The 18,026-nt window shown below is 37.1% G+C and overlaps 2 protein-coding genes and 1 long non-coding RNA gene across 3 annotated transcripts; all 3 read right to left on the reverse strand.

The window, feature by feature from the left end:
• Positions 1-699: 699 nt before the first annotated feature.
• On the reverse strand, positions 700-6,692 carry LOC144557302 (MIF4G domain-containing protein / MA3 domain-containing protein). The gene is made up of 10 exons (XM_078305864.1): positions 5,780-6,692; positions 4,850-5,336; positions 4,447-4,569; positions 4,156-4,222; positions 3,740-3,843; positions 3,212-3,317; positions 2,638-2,945; positions 2,106-2,411; positions 1,408-1,817; positions 700-1,072 (listed from the first exon to the last, which is right to left on the reverse strand). Exons 1-9 carry the CDS (start codon positions 6,448-6,450, stop codon positions 1,461-1,463), a joined length of 2,529 nt encoding a protein of 842 aa, XP_078161990.1. The 5' UTR covers positions 6,451-6,692; the 3' UTR covers positions 700-1,072; positions 1,408-1,460.
• A 1,861-nt stretch (positions 6,693-8,553) lies between these two features.
• LOC144556892 (uncharacterized) lies at positions 8,554-11,182 on the reverse strand. Its single transcript, XR_013512514.1, has 3 exons — positions 10,534-11,182; positions 10,027-10,191; positions 8,554-8,824 (listed from the first exon to the last, which is right to left on the reverse strand). It is a non-coding gene; the product is annotated as an uncharacterized LOC144556892 (long non-coding RNA).
• A 368-nt stretch (positions 11,183-11,550) lies between these two features.
• Positions 11,551-13,151, reverse strand: LOC144556893 (uncharacterized). The gene has a single exon (XM_078305384.1). It carries the CDS (start codon positions 12,990-12,992, stop codon positions 11,964-11,966), a length of 1,029 nt encoding a protein of 342 aa, XP_078161510.1. The 5' UTR covers positions 12,993-13,151; the 3' UTR covers positions 11,551-11,963.
• Positions 13,152-18,026: the final 4,875 nt, after the last annotated feature.

Genomic DNA, 18,026 nt, shown 5'->3' on the forward strand with positions numbered 1-18,026 from the left:
GGTACGAGTAGGTCGGGTAATTTTTTTAAAAAGTGTACGCTACCCGTTTCATACCCGTGCCCGTCTCGGGTAACGGGTACGGATTTTTTTTTCTGGTTTTTTTCTTCTTTTTTTTACTGTTTTTTGTGTTTTTTTTTTCTTTTTTTTTTTTTACAAACCGGCGGGAATTTTTTTTTTAAATTTGAATTTCAAAATTAAACAGGTTAATGGGTACGGATTAAACGGGTAAAAGGTGCGGGTAGAACGGGTAAAGTATGCGGGTTCGGGTAAATGGGTGCGGATACGGGTACGACGGGTCCGAGTAGGCGGGTTTCGGGTACGGATAAGGCGGGTACGGGTTGGACGGATTTTTTTCTCAAATATTGGTACCCTATCCATCTCAAACCTGTACCCGTGTACCCGTTTACCCGCCTATACCCAGGCACGGGCCGGGCAAAACGGGTACTAGTTCGGGTTTTAGCGATTCCAATATTAAACAACACTGAACATTTGCAGCAATCTTTCAAGGAGCTTACCAGTCAATTCAGTAATTTAAAAATAGAAATTTACGGTGGTCATCAAATAATCTAATACTTCGTTTTCCTTTTTTGGGAGTAGCATATAATATTACACATCTCTGGCACCGAAAAAAATCAGAAAATTTGCACCAATCCTAACAAATTTGATTATCAAAATATAAAAAAAATAAAAACCAGTACAGGTTGATTTAACTTACCTAAAAGCTTACAGTGATACATCATTTTCCACAACCCAAGCAACATCCAACTGGAAAGAGGAAAAATTAATTAAAAGAGGTGGTAAAATTTGTGCAACTCTCTAGATAACAGTCAACTTCAGACTATTACTCAAATACTATTTACAATCCCCACAAGGTCAACTGTGGAACTTAAAGAAACCAAATTAATTTAACTAAAAGTTCTATTCGACTCATCCAAAAAAAGAACAATCGAGAAGTGACCCAAAAAAAGAAGTAACAATCGAGAAGTGACGCTGAGATAATACATAAGGCAGTAGATGCCATAAAAACACTATCTCACAGAACTTCCACCTTCTCACCATGATCTTCAATAAGCTGCACACCAGAAAGTAAAATGATAAGATAGGGATTAATCCATTACACCATGGCACCATGCATTGCAGCTCTGGGTTTAGATACAGGTTATACATAATATATGCATATACAACTTACATTGCAGTTTCAGTACAGTCAGTGATGCAATGCCAAATTTTTGCCCTTTAGGTTTTGATCTGAGGAGTTCTGTGGCTTAAATGGCTACATAATAAAATATTTTATCAGCTGTCATACCATACATAACACAAGGCCGACATGGTTTACCTTGAACAGTACATAAACAATCTTACATTACAAGATAGTCTGTTCTGAAATCAACCCACAAGTCTCAATACCTTTTTAACCCATGGCATACATTAAGTTGTCTATATAACCTGAATCCTTGTTCCTAATTCTTCTTTCTTCTCTTCTTGCTCTTCCGTTCACTCTCACTATCACTCTCACTCTCTGACTCTGACTCTGATCCAGAACTTGAGTTAGACCCACTAGAGTCATCCGAACTTGACCCGGACTCATCCTCCGACTCAGATGCAGGCTTCTGCTGCATTATGAGCCGGGGCATGTTCTTGAGATACTCTCTCAGGCTCTCAGTGATGCCTCCCAAACCAATGGATGTGAAGAAATTGATGGCGAACCGTGTATTCTTGGGGTTATCTTTTGGGAAAATTGAATCAAATGATTCCTGCATTGTGGGGTCATTCAGTCGCTCGTTCAGAAGCCGTATGCCCAAATGCTCTGACAATTCCTGTAAGAAATAAAACAAGGCATGATTATTCCAAGTTTACCCTTGGCTGCTTCTGAAATATGGGTTATGGCAATCAAACACTACTGAAATTTCGTTTTAATTCTAGTTTTGAGGAATCCATCGAAGAGTCTCAATACAGCCCTGCTAGTGGTGAACCTTAAAATAAGAACAACAAACCACAATCAAACTGGAAGGAGAAAATAGGGAAATTGTCTATGCTTGTATTAGTCAAAACCACGAGGACTGACAGTAAACAACATTATGAAATCTAGAAGACTGAGCATATACCTGGAAAAGAATCTTGATAAAGATTCTAGAGGATGACGTGGTATCCTCTTCTGTAAGGCGAATGTAAGCAAGCACATGCCAGGGGAGAGCATCTGTTCCCAACAAATGAGCAAAGAACTTGGCCACATTTCGCAGCTTGTTTGTTTCCAGCCGGTGAATCATGGAATACTGCTGCACGAAGCACTTTTCAAAGTTCTCTTGATGGATTCTGTTTATCATACAGAACCGCTGTCCCAGGAGCCCGTAGTAACGCAGGTATGTTCTCTCCTGGCTGCAGCACTCAAGCATCATGATACACAGCTCCATCTGTCATTTTAAAGTAAAAAATGCAACATATGTAAGGTTCTTTTATTTCTTACTTCATTAGTTATCATGTGTAGTAAGCATGACAAGGTTTTAAAGTATACCAGTAGCGGTGCTCACCAGACAAGAAGAGTCCATTATATCTAATAATTTCTAAGAATACAGACGGGCACAAAAAAATTACCAAAAGCAAATTCCAAAATGTTAAAATGAAGGAGAGATCTCTTACCTCCTGCCCAGGCTCAAGCTTGATCTTTAAAAGCTTGTGTCCTGCCTCCTCAAAATCGACACTCGACATGATAGTCAAATAAATTGTTCTTCTGAGATTGACAAGATTGGTCTCAGTCTCATCTTTAATCTTCATCCTCTCTTCTTCTTCGTCGTCCTCGTCAGTCTCCTCATCGTCATCATCATCCTCATCACCGTCTTCATCTGACCCTGCCTCGTCTTCTGATGACTCATCACCAAGAATACTCCTCTTCAGGTTTTCGTAAGCTTTCTCGTCCTCCACGTAATTTGGGTTTGCCTTGAACACATCTGCAGTGAAAAATTACATAATAGTAAGTGAACCGAAAAATAATATTACGTCTGACAACATTATAGTGAAGCCTTCCATCTCGTTGTTCTAAAAAATAACCCTTGATTTAGTGGAGAACTTGGCCCTGGCATACTAGTTGATCACCAATACTGCAGTACAATTAAGCAATTGTTGCAGTAAAAACTAAAGTGACATCAATTAGATTGGAGAGTGTGAAACTGTAAATATATATATACTAAAACAAGAAATAATATTATTATATTACCAAGGTTAGTCTCAGGATCCAAGTCTTCATCATCAAGAGAGATCTCATGTGTGATCTGGTCCTCCTGTTCTACAAGATCAAGATCTGGACGAATAGCTGGAAACCCCTGCATGTTCAAGACAACAGCACCATAAGGTATCTTTCTGAGTATTGATTAAAAAATAATAATCTAACATATAGATATGATGACAGGTAGTTGTATATAGTGCACCATACTAGACCTGCAAAATTTACTTTTAGATTGAAAAAAAAAAAGGATACAAGTCAAATCTCCTTCAATAACTATTGGTTAGCCTCATATCTTTCGCTCTTCCTTTTTTACAAGTACAGTAATTTGGTCACCTTTGATGTTTATTGCCTAAATTAGGCCTCCAATTATTGCACCAATCCTTCTGAGAAGACAATATGAGAAACGGCAAACAGGAGATCATACCAATAAGAAAGCATGATGTGTTCCAGAAAAAAAATCAAACAATCCAGTATAGAAATAAAAATCAGAAGTAAAAGGTTACAAAATGTTGACAGTACCTGAAACTTAGCCTTTCTGATTGCAAAAAGGCCTTCAATTAGGAACTGAACACGCTTGTCGATTTCTCCCTCGTGCAAGATGCCACGAAACCTCTCAAAAACACCTACAATAAGAGAGGGAAGTAAAATACCTCTCAAAAACACCTCCAATATTAACCAAAACCAAACCAGTTTAATGCAACTGCATTGTTTGGAAAGGAAGTAAAATTCTCAGTATTTCTTTTAGCATTTTTCTTCGTGGATCACAATGTTACCAACTTACGAGGCCCATCAGAGATACCAACTAATACAAACGACATAATCTAAATTTGAAAGCCAGACAAAAATTTACCGGTGTTGTACGAAGTTCCCAAAACATATTCATTGATTAAGAAACACAAGCTAACAAAATTTCAGTTTGGAATTCAAAGTCTCACCATGAAGGCCAAGAGGAGTGATGTCTTGAAGCAACGCTCCGCATTCCTTCACAAAACCCACTGCTACCTGAATATTAACAAAATCAGATATGCTATTACATTATAGCCATATAGGGCCCATCTAATATTAAGGACTATCTACCAAACTAGTTTGAACATGTTTGTTGTTGAAACCAAACTAATCCAAGCCTTACCAAACCCACGTTGAAATGAGAATGGTACCACTACTTCAGATCAATTATCATTTCAAAATTATATTCAGACAAAAGGAACGGGTTTCAAACATTTTACCTCAACACTATCATCAGTTGGATTTTCCAAGAGCACGGTTAGAAGCTCAAGTGAAATGATCTCATGTGCCACCAGCTGGTTCACCAAGTGTGCTATGAACTTTGTCGCAGCCAAGAGTTGAGGCTTCATGAATTTATTTAAAAAAAAATACATAATTTGTCAATCATAAACCAACTAGGCATGCATCAATCTTATTGCTACAATTAAAGACATCCCTTATACAATAATTATAAACAGAAGGAAAAAAGAATATGCATTTCATTACTAACAAACTAATCGTAACAACCACTAAGTCAAACAATGTACAAAACACAAGGGATTATGAAAACCACATTTATAATTCATACAATAATCTCCCCACCAGAAGGCAAACAAAAGTAATAAATTTAATTAAATTGCTTACCTTATCGTTTCTCTTGTAGGCCCTCTTCAGCTGCAGAACAATCCTGGTAAGCAACAGCTTTCCCAACTCAGGAAATTTGGTATTCACCACCGCCACAAGCGCTGCGAAGACATCGGTAAAACCTGGAGATGCAAGCTGAGACTTGATGCAGGATCTGCAAAACAGCCCTCGTCCCCTGATAAGGTTCTCTGCGAAGAGCTCTGGTATGATGTTCTTGATGTTGGTGGCATTGACCTTGTTGACCAGACCGTTGATGCTCTTTCTCAGAGCATCCCAGCTGAGCCGCTGGTAGGGCTCGCTTGATTTGTCATCGACATCACGCATCATTTGTGCCATGCGGTGGGGTGGGATGTAGATGCCACCAGTCCTTCCAGTGAGAGCAGCTGGTATTGCCTCGGGAATCGACGGGGGAGGGGGAGGGGGTGGCGGTGGCAGGTTTTCTTCAGCTTGTTGTTCCCTTTCTTTTCGTCTGTTTCTGTCAGAGTCCCTGCCATGACCAAAGGAGACTTTTTTGAGATGGACAATATAATATATTGATATGAGTAAGCATTCAATAATGTAGAAAAAACTTGTATTCCTAAATCAAATAGAGGGTAGAGAATAGATGTAAAAACAGCATTGTTTAATTGAACTGGTTGTATTATCACAAGAACTACAGAAAGGTATTTAGACACATTCTTTGATGAGAAAATGGTTAACTGGGATTGGGGTGCTTTGGTTCTCATGGCACAAATCATATTCTACTCTTATAGAACAAACCATTTCTACCCTTATGGAACAACTTTTTCTTTGCTGAGCTAACCAACTAAATAGCAACAGGGTAGGTCTGTCCTCTATTCAACCATTTAATACATACTAAGATTAATATCATATTCACCATCAATATTCTGAATTTTTGTTAACTAGAAATAAACAAATTTGTACAGTTACCTTTCATAGTCTCTACGCCTCGGACTATTTTCCCGGTCTCTGTGACGCCTTCTTCTCTCCGTTTCTCTGTCCCTCTCTCTTTCTCTTTCTCTTTCTCTTTCTCTATCTCTATCTCTATCTCTATCTCTTTTTCTCTCCCTATCTCTCTCTGGTTCTCTTTCTTTTTCTCTTTCATTTCTTTTTGAATCTCTATCTCTCCTCTTGCGTGATTTCCTGTCAGAATCTGTCTCGGACTCGGCTTCTTTTTCTATGTCTCTATCTTTCCCGTTTGATTCTCTTCTCTTGTCCCTTCCATGGTGAAAATTCCTCTTGGTGTCTAAATCAGACTCTGAACCTGAACCCGAATCTCTATCCCTTCTCTTCTCTTTCTCCTTCCCTCTTCTGTGGCGAGATTTCCCGTTGGCTTCCAAATCCGAACCTGAACCTAAATCTGGATCCCTTATTTTCTCCTTCTCTTTATCTCTCCGGTGGCGAGATTTCCCATTGGGTTCTGAATCCGAAGCCGAATCCAGATCCCTTCGCCTTCTCTCTTTTGTATGGCGAGATTTCCCCTCAGGTTCAACATCCGACTCCGAACCCGAATCCCTTCTCCTCCTATCTTTCTCTCGATCTCTTCTGTGGCGGGTGTGAGTGTCTCGGTCGGAGAGAGAGGGACTTGCGGACGGAGCCATAATGAAAGAAAGGAACGACGCGTGGATGGTTTTTCCTCCTCCTGGCTGCTGGAGGGAGAAAAGGGAAGAGATCGAGCTGTTTTTTTTTTTTATTAGAGCTGTTAAAGCTAGGGAAGAGATCGAGCTGTTAAAGCTAGCGAAAGAGTAGGGTTTAGCGGGGAAGAGGGATTAGGGTTTCAGCGAAGACGACGATAGCAAGACGCGCAAGGAGGGACGGGCCTGCTTGCTCAGTTCGAGTCGGAAACTCTCGAGTGCGCATCCTCTGAGATATCACATATTTTGCGTGACCGACGTGTCCGGTGCCTATTCGGGGGTGACATAGGGGGCAGTATTATTTTATCTTTGAGATTCGCGCAGAACATATTTCAACAGTTAAGATTTTCCAAAAAGTCACGCAAAATATGAGATATCTCAGAGGATGCGAATTCGAAACTCTCGGGCTCTATGGAGGCCTGGATTAACTCAAAAGAGCATCTTTTGAGTTAATACATATCGACCGTCCGATTGTAAACGGAGTCCATCCGGCCCCCCGTTAAAACATAGGGGGTCTTCAATATTAGTGTGGATCTAATTTGCACGAATCTTGAAGCTTATCGGAAGTTTAGATGCATTAACTCAAAAGATTCCTTTTTGAGTTAATGCAGAGGATACGAATTCGGTGCTAATGCAGTAATGCTATCCTCTCCGGTCTCTTACAGAAAAAATCTGGCGGCGGATCCGAACAGCTCAGATCAGAATTAAAAGTGTTTTTTTTAAATATTATAATTTAAACTGTTCAATTTTGAGGAAATTATTTATAGTTTTGTTATTAGATATTGATCCATCAAATACCTCCGTTATTAGATATTTTAAAATTTTCAATAATAAAAATTCTAAAACTTATGTTTCAAAATAAAATCGTTAAATGTGATATTATTATTTTTTTCAAAATACACATAATAAATAATCACTTTTTGTTTGATTTTTTATGAATCAATAAGTTGAAAATTCAACATTCAAAACTTATCCACATTAGTATAATTTTACAATCTCTTGATACTAAATAAAATAAAATTAAAATATCATGATCTTATACGTGTGCATAGAGAAAATGATCAATTTCCAGGAGTAAAACTAGAGTGTTCATAAGTTCACCGAGCCTCTTGGTGAACTCAAGTCTAAAACCCATCAAATTGACTTCAAACGACAAATTTGAACCATTAAAACCTGCCTACCTTATGAGTGATGCGTCTGCATGTAAAAAAAAATTAATTTTAACATTAATTTTGCATAGAATCAAGTGATCAAAAAAATGTTCAAAAAATAAATGTATTAAAATTAATTTATTAACCTTCTAATTTTGACTGCTTGACTTTATATTAAATTAATTCGAATGTTTAAAATTTTCACATGTAAGGTAGGCGGATTTCAACAGTTTGAAATTTTCATTTAAAACTGATTCGATAAATTTTAGACTTGAGTTCACCAAGAAACTTAATGAACTTAAAAACACCCTAGTTCTATTCCAATTTCCAGTGTATACAATAACAAAAAGGCATCATTCATATCTATCGTAGTTACAAGAAGTTATAAAATGTGATGCATGTTTACAAGAATTTTATTCACCAGCTTACAATCTCTCAGCATTGCACCATAAATTATAATTTTATTCAGTTCCAGTATGGTACTCTGACAAGTTTAGAATAAATTTGTATTCTGATTTTTGAACCATTACAAGATAAAATACAATCTTATATACAGAACAATTATCAGAGAAAGGAAATAAACAAAATCAGAAACATATTTTAAATAAAAGGAAACAAAATATTCAGGATATGGGATACAGCTACCAGCTCTAATATACTCTACCGTATAGATGAGATCTGCATCGTCCGATATAATCAGACACCAATCTTAAAGCAAGCCCTATACAATCCAAATAGGCAGCGAAATGTTTTGGCTGCAAGTACCATAGATGATACGTACCTAACGATTTTATTTTAACCTTTAAGTTTAAATTTTAAATTATTTTAATTCTAATAATAGAAGTATGATAGAGACAAAAATTAGAATCACTTGAATTTTCCTGTCCATTCAAATTTACTTTCTTTTTATTTTCTCCACTAACTACATTAACATTTTTTTATCATGATTCAAATTGTATAATCATCATTGTAAATAATTGACCATTATACCCTTATCGTAAAATCAGAAAAAAAAAAAAAAAATTATTCTCTGTGGTTCGCCCTATGAGGCTATAAGCCATTGCAGAGAATAGAAGGTTTCCAAGAAATATCTTCCCTTCTATTCTCCTGTACACCTATCCTCCACCGTATAGATAACCTTTCTTCTCTCCATTCTTCCTCTGCCTCACCATCCTCTTTCTTCCTTCTTACTGAATTACAGAGAAATTGGAAAAAAATCAATCAACAAAGATGAACCAGAATTACGCCTAAAATCTTACACTTTTGCAACTTGATTTGCATGGTCAACCATAAAAAAAAAATAGCTCTTTGGATCGTGTTCTTTTTGGACTATCCATATCGTTGAATTTTTATCTTAAAAAATCCATTTAAAGGAACTCACATTGTGACCATAGACTAACTTAAGAGTATCATAAAAAAATGTAGTTGTGCAACAAGTTTTAGCATTGTGCAGATCTTCAAAATGACTTTTATAGCACCATAATATCCAACCTTACCTTTTTTTAAAAGTAAATTGAACTTGCTATTTCTAGCTAACTTTGAATTTTTGCTCATTGTTCTGATAATGAGACACTCTTTCAGCAATTTCAAACATTCTTGTTATGGTGATCACTTAGTACTTTTTTCTTAAACTCACATAGCATTACTGTAGCAACACTAACAGTTCCGGACTCAACAGAGGTCTGATTGATAACAGTAATGGAAGAAAATTCTCCAATGATGACTGATGGCCCGATCATGCAGCTCATCCAGGCCATAACTAGTATGATGGATAATGTTTATTCGAGAAAATAGAGAACTGAACAGAACCTAAACCCACCAAACCAAATATTTTGCAATGCAGATGCAAACAATAACTTTTTGCCATACAAAATCAATGATAAAAAGAAAAAAGAAAATCTCAGGGTGTTGATTAAATAACTGAAAGTCCCTGCGCCAGTAACATAATGCAAGAGAGATGTATGTAAACAATGAAAACTTTGCATTCAAGCTTGATTAAGTTTGTCAGCTGTAATATTCCAGCAACATGCATAACAGAAAAGTCACTCATGTCTGGACAAGGTCCAGCAATGCACATCTCATTTAGCTTTTTAACTCTGAAAATCTCTACTGTGAAGAAGTGAATAGAATAATGAAAGGGAAGGCTTGGAGGCAAATTTGTCTTTCTACTGATTTTGAAAGAAGGGTATAATGGTCAATTTTATTTAAAATAGGCAGTATTCAATTTAACTAATATTCACAATCTGTTTAATATGGATAATGAGGAAAATAAAAATAAAAGGTCATATTGAATGGAGAAATAACAAATTTTGAAGTTCTGATGGGCAAATATATCTAACAATAGAAATTTTGATGGGTACATAAATAATTCTCTCTAAAATAAATAACTAACCATTGAGTAAAATTTATCGCTCAATGTATCGCACATTCAGATCCAACATTTTTCTTGATTAGATATGTACATTATACAATTGAAGTTTATGGATTTAGATTGTGACGTATCGTGCTGTGCTCTACCACACCATTGGATGCAGCGCCGGCACCAACAAGATTGGCCCTGTTAAGTTTTAGATTGCAGATTAGATGTAGTACAAATTAAGAAGTCATGAGTTCTTCTCAAATGCATACTATGCCTCTACTCTCTGTTATACCATGAATATTCCATTTTATTCTTATTATTCTGACATGTGACAGTTAAGCATGAAACCACATCAATAATCCCAGGTATTGGTACTGGTGCACAGTTCTATCCAGTCAAACTAAAGTATTCAGATTATCGGTGGAACATGATCCAGCCACAACAAAGACCGCAATCCAGCTAACTAGATAGAAAGGACATCTCGGCATCCATACCCTCAAAAAAAGGCAAATTCATATCAGAAAGAAGAATGGCTTTAACCTTGTCTATGCAAGACAATGGTAAACAACATACTACTCGGCGTGACTTCATACACCCAAAGAGTTCTACTGTGTACTGTCAATGAAATCGAAGATTGAGCACGAGATGTGAGTCAGAGAAGTGTTTCAGTACTCATGATCAATTTCCAGTGCCCGAATTATATCTGCATAACAGTTTCTTGTTGTAAGAAACAACAGTGGTAAGTTAGAATGAAAGACCATGCGTGTTATTAAGGAGGTGAAACCATAGCTAAAGGTACAGTGAGGAACATCTTTAGATTATATGATGTCAGTTTGCACCACTGTGAGTTAGCTGAAGGTACAAGTGGTTTAACATGCATAATCACACAGAAAGTGATATATTCTTACAATTGAGCTTCTATTTTAAGAAGGTATGTCTTTGCATCCAGTGATTATGTGTATATGAATAGTGTTCACCAGTAGGCCTAACAGCATGATCGTTTTTAAAATAGGCAAACACAAGAAAGCATTTATGGCTTTATGCATACTATGCTGTACGAATTTATGCCTTGAATAGGTCTCTGCAGCATGGCCTGTTGGTGATTAAATTTGACTAGCATTTTTTAGGTCAAGAGTCTTTCTGTTTCTGGAACAATATTCTTGATTTCAAACAAACAACCAAAAATAAAAAAAAATCAAAAATACATTGGTAGGGGAGCATTCCGCCTCACTGGCAGAAGCAACCGCAGTCAACGTCTATCAATATACACACTATAGAAATTGTAACTTATGTCATTTAAAGTTTATTTACAACTGCAACACTTTTAAAGAAACATTCTTGTACATAATTTCACACAGACTCTAAATCTGTTCCAAATTTACACATGCATTTGTAGATGTACATTACAGCAATAATTAGACATACACAAATGAATTTCAATTATCAATCTTGTGTGCAGCAAGAACTTTGAATGAAAATTTATAGCAACAGGCAGGACTTCCGAATTGCACAATCTGTTCAGAAATCATTTTAGTATCTAACTACAAAATAAGAGCATTTTCATACCATCAAATCCATCTAACATTAAACACTGTTCCATACAAAAGGAAATAATTCTTAAAATAGAGAAATATATATACACCAAAAGATTTTTAATGATCTAATGTATATGAAGAAGTGCAAACTAATGACTTTCCGTATTCATTTTCTCATTTTACCCCTCCAACCTGTTACAAAGAACTTTGCAAGATCTTGAGTTACATAGAAAATGAAATTTACCAATTGACAACTACATGCCAAGAAGACAAAAGAGAACCATAGGCATTTACAATTCTAATAGCTACTTGATACAGGTCATTATTTCATATGGAAACCATACTTAACCTTTCTAAACTTCATTTCTCTACGCATTACAATTTTTCTAAGGGCAAAAAAAGTAACTGTCGGTCAGACTTACTATGCTAGTAAACTCAAACTCGCCCCGGAGTCCCAACACTTCTCACTGGGTTCAAATCCATTTCATTATCTCCGCTGCCATCCTCTCGATTCCCAATATCTTCCACTCCTTTACCTCCATTGATATCATGTGGGTTCACATTCCCTTCCTCAACATTATCTCCATTGGCATCCCCTCTATTCACATTCTCTTCCTCTCCATTACTTCCATTGGCATCCTTCCAGTTAACATTCTCTTCCCCGTCATACCTTCCATCCACATCCCCTCCACTCAGAATCTCCTCAACTCCATTACTACCATCCACACCATTCCCCCTTCCAAACCTATTCTCAAGCTCTTCTAGCCGTTTCCTAATCTCTCCCATCTCTGTTTCCACCAAAAACAGTCTTTCTCTCAAGGTCAAGTTCTCCTCTTCTAGCCTGGCCACTCGTGCCTCAGCCTGGTCACCTTCACCATCTGGTGCCTCATCAGTCCCTGCAGGATAAATCATTTCGAACCTGCTGAGGTCATGATCCAGCCTCCTCTCCACCTCCACATGCTCTTCAACGTCACTCTCGCTTGAATCACTCGATCCATCTACCTCATCATCAGCTTCTTTTGGAGTTCTCAAACGAATAAGGCCGCTCATCGACCCGTACCCATCAACCCCCCATTCCTCCTTTGCCATATCAACCAATCGCTCACGAGTAGGTGAAAATCTGGGAGTGGGTAAAATAGCTGGCGTGGCTGGAGATGGCGAGATAAGAGATGCAATCCCGCCTGATTTCTTAGCACGAATTATAAAGGAGGTAGTGTTGCGAGGTGCGTAAGGCGCGAATCTAGGGTTAGGGTATTTCTTCTTGTAGAATCGGCGAGATTTGAGGTGGTTTTGGATCTGAAGGTCGTGGAGCGATGGGGGATAGTAGGAGTAGGATCCATCGGGAGGCGGAGGGGCCATGGACATGGCCATGCCTGAGTGCTTATTGGATTTGTTCTTTTTCCAATTAGAGCGCGGTCTAGGGTTGTGGAAAGGATGCTGGTTAGGGATTTGCGATGGATCCATGGAAGGAACAGTTGCAAGAAATCGAATAGGGATTGATTCAAGTTGATTTGAGGAACTGAGAAGAGAGAGAGAGAGAGAGAGAGAGCGCCGAGTTGGTTCTGGGCGGTTGATGGTCGGAGTCGGCGTTATCTCGTTTTCAAGATTTAATAGCGGTTTCTTTACGAGCCCGGATCCTCTGCATTAACTCAAAAATGAATCTTTTGAGTTAATACATATGGACTGTCCGATCGATTTCAAGATTCGTGTGAATTAAATCCGCACTAATATTAAGGACCCCCTATGTTTTATACGGGGACCGGATGGGCTCCGTTTTCAATCGGACGGCTGATATTTAAAAGATGCTCTTTAAGTTAATGCAGACGATGCGGAATCAGTGGACCAGGCGGTTCTCTGTGTTTTACAAATGGATGGTTTAGATCAGCTGATAAAGGTATCGTGGACTCGTGGTCGGAGAGAATTCGTATCCTCTGAGATATCTCAAACTTTGCGTGACTTTATGGAAAATCCCAACCGTTTAAATACGTACTGCACGAATCTCAAAGCACACATAATACTGACCCTACATCACCCCCGAATAGGCACCGGACACGTCGGTCATGCAAAAGTTGAGATATCTTAGAGGATAGCACTCGGTCGGAGAAGGGGCACCTGAATTCGTATTACCTAAGGTAACAGAATATTTATGTTTGGACTGTGTGTTCAAAATCCGCACGATATTAAGGGTGTGCTCCAGTATCGCAGAGAAAATCTCATTAAAGAGAAGGAAGGGAATTGAGCAACGGGGATAGTGTATTCTCGGAACAGTAAAATTTATACCCCGATTTGGAGGTGACATATTTCGTCAAAACCTGTCTTGTCTCTCCCCTCCGAACAGTGCACGCTTTCTCTCTTTGTCCTTCACTTCCTCTCCGATTCTCCTCTTCTAAAGCAGGTAAGTTGATCTGGGCTGATCAAATTTCGGAAGTTTTTCTCTCTGCACCAGAATTTTGCCGTTCCTTCCCTCTGCCTCCCTTCGTCTGGAGCACGCTCTAAAGCGTCCCCGTGAATTCTACTTCTACCTCAGATCGAATTAATCTGAATTCTGATCGGACGGCTGTGGTCTAAACGGAAATATTATGTTACCTCAGAGGATACGGATTCAGGGTCCCTGACTCCGTGGGGCAGGTAAAATTAAAAAGTCATCGCCACGGGACCCGCGTATAAATAGGATGTGTTAAAATAATAGAACAAATTTGAGACAGCATCTATATGGAGTTAGGCTAATATGACACTAGTGTTATATCAAACTAAATAACACCACATCTTAAACCCTTAGATCTGCTTTAAGATTTGTACTATCCACTTTTACTGTTCAAGCACTTCATTTTGTACGAATCTTAAAGCAGATCTAAGGATTTAAGATGTGGTGTTATTTAGTTTGATATAACACTAGTGTCATATTAGCCTAACTCATCTATATGAGTATATCTGACAAGCAGTTATCGAAATTTTAAAAATAAAATTATAATTTTGTTCTCTTATATCTAAACCGCGCAGGTTAATAATTTTAAAATTTTACACAATCAATTATCAAGCATCTAAGTCTATTTCTTATTTTGATAACAGGTTAATAATTTTAATAAATCTGCTACGATTTTAAGAGATTTTAGGGACCTTACAATTCTTTAGAATCGTAGCAAATTTATTTTCCATAAAACCATACATAAAGTCCCAAATTTTTTATAAATACTCAAAAATAAAACAAAATTATTAAATCTACTCAATTTTTGAAAGAATCTCGAAAAATACCTAATCCGGTTATCAAATAACCGGATTTTCAATTTCTTTCAGGTAATTCAATTTCCGAAAATGAGAAAACCGGAAAGAAAGAAATTGTTGGATTATTTGATAATCGGAAATACCGTCCGGTTAATGGGTAACCGCGTTGTGTGTTGCCTTGGTATTTGTATCCGCGGCATGGTATATAAGAAGAGAATTATTGATCCGACTGGGTTGGCATGACTAACGAAGGTCTTTAACTAAAAAAACAATTATGGCAATGACATTAGTGTTGTAAAATTAATATAAAGTTGCAACAAAAGTAAGTAAATAACAAGAGAGATAAAGAGAGCAACAACAAACTTGTATTCTCCACTATTGTATATAATATGTGTGTCCACCATTCTCTATTTACAAAGCCTCTATTTATAGGCTAGAAAGAGATGTTACAATAAAGGAGAAAATAAATGTCCATGGTAGTGGAGATAGTGGAGGTAGTGGATAATTAATATTGGAAGTTATAGAATGAACATCCACATAAATATATTTTATAACACTTCCCCTTGGATGTTCATCTTTCATTATACGTTGTTAATATGATACTTCAGGATCAACATGATACTTCAGGACCATGTACTGCCTCATTAAAAACCTTACCAAGAAAAACCCATTGGGATAAAAACTTGGTTAAGGGAAAAAGAGTACAGTGCGTATAATGCTTCCCCTCAATTTGATATCATTGAATATCATTCAATCGATGTAGACCTATCTTCTTCGTGAGTTGTACAAAAACCTTTGTTGGTAAAGATTTTGTGAATAGGTCTGCAAGATTGTCAATTGATCGGACTTGGCAAACATCTATTACGCCTTCCTTTTGTAGGTCATGTGTCGAAAAGAACTTTGGTGCAATATGTTTAGTTCGGTCTCCTTTGATATATCCTTATTTGATTTGTGCAATGCATGCTGCATTATCTTCATATAGCGGAGTAGGATTTACCTTGATGTTTTTAAGTCCGCATTCTTCTTGAATATTTTGAATCATTGACCGTAACCAAACACATTCTCGACCCGCCTCGTATAAGGCAATCAGTTCGGCGTGATTTGAAGATGTAGCTGTAAGAGTTTGTTTTGTCGATCGCCATGAAATTGCAGCTCCACAATAGGTGAATACATATCCCGATTGAGATCGTGCTTTATGTGGATCTGATAAATATCCTGCATCTGCATATCCAACTAAATTGGATTTTGTATCTTTTTGATAGTATAACCCCATATCTCTAGTTCCGCAGAGATACCGAAATACTTGTTTAATTCCATTCCAATGTCTTCTGGTTGGTTTGGAACTATATCTTGCTAACACATTTACTGCAAATGAGATATCGGGTCTCGTATTATTTGCAAGATATAATAATGCCCCGATTGCACTTAAGTATGGTACTTCAGGACCAAGCACTTTTTCATTATTTTCTTGTGGGCGAAAAGGATCATTTTCTGCATTTAGTGATCGTACAACCATTGGTGTGCTCAAAGGATGAGCTTTATCTATATTGAATCTTTTTAATATTTTTTCAACATAATTTAATTGATGGATAAATATTCCATTCTTTAGATGTTCGATCTGCAGGCCGAGACAAAATTTTGTTACACCAAGGTCTTTCATCTCAAATTCATTCTTCATTAATTTTGCAGTATTCTCAATCTCTTCAAGAGATCCAATAATATTCAAATCATCAACATACACTGCAATGATTGTGAAACCTAGATTTGATCTTTTAATAAAAACACACGGACTAATTATATTATTTTTATATCCTTCTTTTAGAAGGTACTCACTCAGTCTATTATACCACATTCGACCAGATTGTTTTAGTTCGTATAAAGATCTTCTTAATTTTATAGAGTACATCTCTCTAGGTTTTGACTTATATGCTTTAGGCATTTTCAATCCTTCTGGGACTTTCATGTATATATTACTGTCAAGTGAACCATATAAATAGGCTGTTACAACATCCATAAGTCGCATTTTTAGATTTTCTGCAACTGTGAGACTTATTAGAAATCTGAGAGTTATCGCATCCACTACAGGTGAATACGTTTCTTCATAATCAACTCTAGGTATTTGTGTAAAGCCTTGTGCCACTAGCCTTGCTTTATATCTCACAATCTCATTTTTCTCATTTCTTTTTATGACAAATACCCATTTGTAACCTACAGGGCTAACATCATTGGGCGTTAGGACTACAGGTCCAAATACTTGCCGCTTGTCTAATGAACTTAATTCTGTTTGTATGGCATCTTTCCATTTAGGCCAATCATTTCTTTGTCTACACTCTTCTAGAGTTTTTGGCACATTATCTTCTTCGTTTATAACATCGCTTGCTATAGCGAATGCAAAGATTTCATAAACATGTGTTTTATTTCTATTTAATATAGTACCATTTATTACATAATTTATAGAAATCTCATATTCATTTGGTACTTGAGTTTCTTCTGGAACTTCATCAACCTCTTTTGAGTTTTTATCAACTTCTTCATGAGTTCTACCATTAATCTCTTCTGGGATTTTATATACTTCTTCAGGAGTTTTACTATCAACCTCTTCTGGGGTTTTATTGACTTCTGCAGGAGTTTTACCATCAACCTCTTCTGGGGTTGGACCAACTGCTTTATTCTGCTCTTTCCTTTTACGTGGATTTACATCCTTAGAACCAAGTGGTCTTCCACGTTTTCTACGCACATTAGATTCATTAGATATTTTTGTAATGTCAATTCGAGCGGGTGCGTTTATAGCTGGAATATGTGATTTAGTAACTCTATTCGTATTTGTGAATGCATCAGGCAATTCATTTGCAATTCTTTGCATATTTATGATCTTCTGAATTTCGAGTTCACATTGACCACTTCGGGGGTCAAGATAAGATAACGATGAATTCCAAGTTACTTGTTTATCCAGTTTTTGTTTTTCTTCCCCTAAATTTGGGAATACTGATTCATTAAAATGACAATCAACAAATCTTGCTGTAAAAACATCTCCTGTTAATGGTTCTAAATATCTAATAATAGAAGAAGAGTTAAAACCAATATAAATTCCCAACCTTCTTTGAGGTCCCATTTTTGTGCGTTGTGGAGGAGAAATTGGAACATATACTGCACAACCAAATACCTTTAGATGAGACAAATTTGGTTCTCTTCCGGAGACCAATTGTAATGGGGAATATTTATGATAAGCAGTTGGTCTTAATCTAATTAGTGCAGCAGCATGTAATATGGCATGTC

This window comes from Carex rostrata, chromosome 7, assembly GCF_964058835.1.
Source record: "Carex rostrata chromosome 7, lpCarRost1.2, whole genome shotgun sequence".
Taxonomy (NCBI): domain Eukaryota; kingdom Viridiplantae; phylum Streptophyta; class Magnoliopsida; order Poales; family Cyperaceae; genus Carex; species Carex rostrata.